The 6,000-nt window shown below is 40.9% G+C and overlaps 1 protein-coding gene across 1 annotated transcript; it reads left to right on the forward strand.

The window, feature by feature from the left end:
• The first annotated feature begins 601 nt into the window (after nt 1–601).
• On the forward strand, nt 602–5,660 carry LOC103479168 (G-protein coupled receptor 183). The gene is made up of 5 exons (XM_008433448.2): nt 602–852; nt 3,088–3,283; nt 3,396–3,750; nt 3,910–4,424; nt 4,523–5,660. The coding sequence occupies exons 3-5, from the start codon at nt 3,402–3,404 to the stop codon at nt 4,685–4,687; spliced, it is 1,029 nt and encodes a 342-aa protein (XP_008431670.1). The 5' UTR covers nt 602–852; nt 3,088–3,283; nt 3,396–3,401; the 3' UTR covers nt 4,688–5,660.
• Nucleotides 5,661–6,000: the final 340 nt, after the last annotated feature.

The raw sequence follows: 6,000 nt of genomic DNA on the forward strand, positions 1-6,000 counted from the left end.
GTTTACYTCCCCTTTCTTAGTACTTGCTAAGACTGTATGTACAGTGTATAACTTGGACTAAACTTTCTGGGTTTCCCCTCACAATACTTAACTACTTACTCCTTACTTTTTATACTCTGAAATCTTTATCCTTTTGAGAATTCATCAAAATGCCCTGCTGTCTGCAAAATTTCCCCAATTATTCTTAAGATTATAGTCTACTTGGGAGACGTATTGGGTGCTGGTTAGTTGAAACTTTCCAAATAATGTTCTATTGCCGTGACTTTATCAAAGTGCACCAATGATGCCTGGTACCAAACAAACCTCATACTCCCACAACAGTGTTTTCAGGCTTGGGAGCTTCAATATCTTYAAAACAGGATGACAGTATATCTRTGAWATTTATATTGAGGACTCCTGAACTGACGTGTTTTGGTGAGAAAAAAAGCTTCAATATGAGCCTTAAGTGATGCAAAAAGAATATTTAGGAGGATATGAAGCAAATTTACACAACCGTAAAGAGTCTCAAGTTTAATTTAATTGTGAAATGCATWCAGACAGTGAAAAGTTATTATTGCACGAATGTTTCAGATCTCTATCATCTGGAATAAAACCAGAAAGTGAAACGTTATCCTTTTTGGTAATATGATGACATAAAAAACACGCTCATGAGGAAATATTTTGGGGTCCCAGAAAAGACACACCACAGGAACAGCAGTGACTGAAACCGTCATTTGCCAGAGGAAGCAGAGTCACTCTGATATCTGATCAAACTGGTGCTTCTCAGCAGAGTTCCTCACCACATCCATGGCTTTAATCACTGTGTGACCTTCTCTGCAACCGCATTTCTGTCTTCTGCAAATACACACGCAGGTAACGTACAAATTTCTATTGTTATTGTGATATTATGTCAACAAAGTCTTGTATTGGGCTTGTAGAAGCGCAGTGAACAACATTTAGTACAAAATCAAGAAGCAATGTAAGCAGAAGAACATAACTGAGTATTGACAGAGGTTTAAGTACATTTATAAGTTCAACTTYTGACAGTTTGAGGGATAAGCATTTAGAAATAAACAATTAACATGATGTCAACAAGGGAAAACATCTGTGATGAACTGAAAAAAAAAGCATTCCTGCTGATCATCAATTTCCTAATGATTTTTAAAAATTTTGGAGTCCATATTTCAGCAGACAAAAACACTGGAGACAAACAGAAATGACTCTAAACAGGAGTCGGCGTCCAAGCAAAGTTCATTCAGAGGTTAGACTGTGAAGCCGAGAACTTCTGTCTGAAACCTCAGAGCCCAGACCAACAGTTAGCTGTAGTGAAAATCAAATGGTAGACCTCAACAATAGAGAAGAACAGAGTGCAGTTTTTGATATCAGCTCACTTGTGGTGTCCTGAGTTATATGTTAAAACCATCAGCTTCCCTTATCAATTTAAATATTTAAAGGGGCAGCGTTATGTATGTTCCATGTACATTGTGCCATTTTATACCACAATTAAGTAACTATGTTACCATCAGTTGTAATAAAAATTCTGCATATATCAAACATAACTTAAAACAAATGTGACGTTGAAATTTGATCCCTTGGAATCAGCCTCTCTTTAAGAAGCGCCACTCTTTCCGTTGCTCCCCCTTCAGAAAAACAGTCCTCCTCCATTATGCTGTTTACTATTGTTCTTAGGCGCTTTGGACTGAGAAGTCATTTCTGTGATGAGTTCAGCAGATGCACAGTTCCAACAGGCGCTTGCCAATTGCTGCTGCCACTAGTCTGGAGGACCTGAGTAGCAGCTCCTCCTCCTGGAGGAGTAGGGATGCTCTGTGAGGCAAAAAACTTGGTTGGAGCCTGCAGCTCCAAGGTGGAGGTGTGGGTAAATAGACTGCCACCGGAGATTGAAGCATACCTCAAACATGCATGAGCGAATCAAAGAAACACTTCAACATGCTGTGCAAAAAACAAACATCACYGAACCCAAACATAAGCAGTGGTTCCAGTGAACTCCCCACTGACCAGAGGAGCCACCACTCCACCAGGCAGGAGCACACCAGGCCCGGGTGCATTTCATGCCACTTATAGCAGGTTCCAAACACTCAGAAAGAGACCCCCTAATGGTGGGGTCATTAAAACTGTCTGGTCTAAAAAGTGATTTAGGCTTAAATATAGAATTAAAAATTCATAAGGCCCATAAAACGTCTGTAAATCATAGAAAGATGTTAAACGCAAACTCAAACATTGCTTCATTTCATTCTTTTTTTTTAGTCAGAGAATTGCAACGAGTCGCAAATATTCTGCGTATTTCCTTATTTTAAAGCCAAAAACTGATTCAGTCCAAAGAGTTGTTATGTGCACAGTACTGATCTTATTTTATTCTTATGTTAAAATAGGGTTTAGATGGTCTAAAACAATTCTAAAAATGTTCACATTTAAATTAATTGTCTATCTAATTTAGACTAAGTTGTTCTCTGAGATGTCTATGAACCAAATGTTCACTGGGTGAGATCCCTAGCAGTCAGAATTTCAAGAAAAGGTGATCAGAGGTCGTAGGTTTCTCACCAAACCCAACCTAAAAATTCAATATGACTGCCTTAAATAATAAACAGAACTGCTGCTATTTTGAACTTTTCCATCACATTAAGTCTTTCTTATACACAGAGTAATGTAGAACCTCGGTTTCTTAACGTGCTTCTACTGTGTCTGAAAGTGTAAAGCAGACAGAAAAAAAATAAAAATAAACCAAGACTGTTATTAGCTCGTATTGCAAACTGCAGTTCGAATGACCAGTGAGGCAAAAATCCTTAACAAATCCAACTGGTTGAACTGGAACACCAGTTGCACTTATAATGTGGCTCACAGGGGTACTTACTCCTGGTTTTTGCAACAATACAAAAACATAGACGTGAAATTAATGGTTCTCTTGATGTGTGCACACCTTTTGTACTGAGTGCCTTTTTGGCAGCTGTTGGGAATGTGAAATTCTGTAAAACTTGTTTTAAGTTGATGTGTTGTACTTCTACTTCCACACACAGTTTATATCTGTGTGTGGGTGTGTGTGTGTGTGTGTGTGTGTGTGTGTGTGTGTGTGTGTGTGTGCCCCGCCTGTAGCACTGAGCCAACTAACTTCTGTGGATAACGTGACAAAGCTTGAAAGGCTGGATGAAGAGAAGAGGTGGGATTTTAACACTTCRTACATATGGCTCAGTTATAAAGGCGCTTCAAGCCTCTCAGCTCACAGTAAAAGCTGAACACAAACCCTCAGCAGCAGTGACAGTGAAATACCTCCRCTGCTTCCCAGATCCTTGTAAGTATTGTGTGTTGACTTGATCTTAATTGGCGGACTGCTCTTTTGTTTATTCGCTTCAGTCCACGAAAGRATGCATCATTAACCATGCTCTTCTTTCTTTCTTGTCCAGGTTGAAATGGCTGCTGAGAACTTTACCTCGGGTCCCACCGAAGCCCCTCCGAACGGCAGCAGCTGTGACGTCTTYGTCTACCAGAGGGCCGCGGTGGTCCTCTTCCCTATTTTCTACTCTGTCGTTTTTATCATCAGTGTGTGTGGGAACTGCCTGGTGCTYTGTGTCATCTGCCAGAGGAAGCAGAAGTTCAACTCCACGTCCATCTACTTGGTGAACCTCGCGCTGTCYGATGCTCTTTTCACGCTGGCGTTGCCAGGCAGAATCACCTACTACATCCGTCACTTTGACTGGCCCTTCGGTGACCTCCTCTGCAGACTCACCACGCTTCTCTTCTTTGCAAACACATATGCAGGTAACACGAAGCTCCACGCGTCTTYWTACCACAAGAGATTACTTTGTTTTTATGTTAAAGTGGCTCAGCTATAGGACCAAATTAAAGGGACTASATTGCGAAACTGCTTCTGCAAGTGGTTGTTTTTAATCCGATGCCAAACCTCTCCATTTCCAACAGGCATCGGCTTCATGACCTGCATCAGCCTGGACAGGTACCTCGCCATGGTGCATCCTCACCGCCTGCAGTGCTTACGCAGCACGAAAGTTGTCCGCAGGGTCTGCTGCCTGGTCTGGTTTCTGGTGTCCCTGGAGGTCTCCCCACTGTTATTCCGCAGCATGCTGCACGTGAGGGGCGATAAGCGGACCTGCATGGAGTACTTTAACTTCGAGGGCTCCCGCCACACCCCTTACCTCTTACTCCTGGCRTGCTTTATCTCGTTTTGCTGCCCGCTCACGGTCATAATGGCGTGCTACGCTAGGATAAATCTGAAACTGCGGGATGCGGCCAAGAAGAACTCTGTGACGGGCCGAACGAGCCGAAACCACAGGGCCAACACCATCATCCTCCTCATCCTCCTCACGTTTGTCCTCTGCTTCAGCCCGTACCACCTCAACATAATGCAGTTCATGTTCAGAAAGATCAGCCATCAGCCGACTTGTGAGGAACTCACAGCCTTTAAGATGTCCTTGCAGGTAAGAGGCATACTCGCTGTTGACGTCACACTATTTTTGTTGTTGTTGTTTTTTTGTTTCTCCTTTGTTGTAATCGACTCTCACGATCCAATCCACAGATCACGGTCTCGTTAATGAACATCAACTGCTGCCTGGATCCCGTCATCTACTTCTTTGCCATAAAGACGTACAAAAAGCGAGTGATGAGCCTGTTTAAGGACTATCTGTATACTTCCGCCGCCTCCTCCAAAGTGACAGCCGAGAATAGCAGCAGCAACACCTGAGCCAAACCACAGAGAAAAACCGAGCTTAAGGGGTTATAAAAAGACCCGTTTTCTCTCACCTGATGAGGCTGTTACCGGAAATGACTCGCGAGTCTTTGGTGGCGGACTTTATGTTCAGGGTCAGCATTAACGGTCTCAGTTTAGCTGTGTTACATATTGCCTTTCCAATAATGCTATGGATTTTTGGTACAGTCAAGCATGTGATAAGTATATTGTCTCAACTCCAGTTGTATATATATATATGTAAATATATATATGTGTGTTTGTATTTTTTTTTTCTGTTGCATTTGTTTCCTTTATACAAAAGTCACAAATGATAAACCATTAGTAGTAATAGTAATAGTGGAAAGATGTAGTATATTTGTTTTCTGTGTTGTAAGTTTGATGAAGTGCAGAATGAATAAACTGTCATTTCATGTAATGATTATTATAATAATGTTGCTTTTTTTATTATAGCAACATTGTGATTGCTTGGTGTCAATGAAAGAAAGAATGCTGTAGAGTTTCCAAATGTAAGCTCTACTAAAATCAAGGCCAATGTGCATTGCAGCAGCTTACGCACGATGGCAAAAACCTAACAATATGCATGAAATTTGCCAAAATGAGAACATGTTGCATTTCTCTTTGCCGCCCACATTTATCTTCTGCGTAGGAGTACGTAGATGAAAATCACCACTTCCTCACCCACCTTTCCTGCTCCCCCCACTCAGGGGCCTCATTCCTGCTGCCTTCCACATCTTGCGGTGAGGCTTTGGTGTGCGTGTGGGTCTAGCAAACATGCGCAGGTGTACTCTTTGTTTCGAGCAAGTCCCATGTTTAAACATAACCTTTAGCACTTCCTGAGTTTTTTGGAAAAGAAGCCCGATAGGTTTGCATAAAACCTGTCATGAAGAAATTGTGTAATCTGCAAAGATTGAAGCAGTTATTGTGCAATTATGTCACAAGGGAAAACATGTGGCTTACGTAATTTTGTTTTAGAATTAATTAATAAACATTAAAAAAAGACATGGATCAAAATGATGTGGTTTATTCAGATTTTTATTCGTTATTAAACATTATACTCAGACATTCTTTAGAAAAAAAGTTGTCATATATTAGCTGCTAAAATGGAAATGTTATCTGCAYWTTGTAGATWTACAGTGGTAGGGACAAAAATAAACAATAAAATAAACAGCTATAMATTTTTGTAATCTATCCAATAAATCAGGAAGTGAAACATTTCATAAACTAAACAGAAAATCCTCATGTTCTGCTTTAACAAGAACCAAACAACAACACATCACCTTCCAGCCGTAATGCAGTTAAGACAAAAA

The sequence above is a fragment of the Poecilia reticulata genome, linkage group LG2, assembly GCF_000633615.1.
Source record: "Poecilia reticulata strain Guanapo linkage group LG2, Guppy_female_1.0+MT, whole genome shotgun sequence".
Classification (NCBI taxonomy): domain Eukaryota; kingdom Metazoa; phylum Chordata; class Actinopteri; order Cyprinodontiformes; family Poeciliidae; genus Poecilia; species Poecilia reticulata.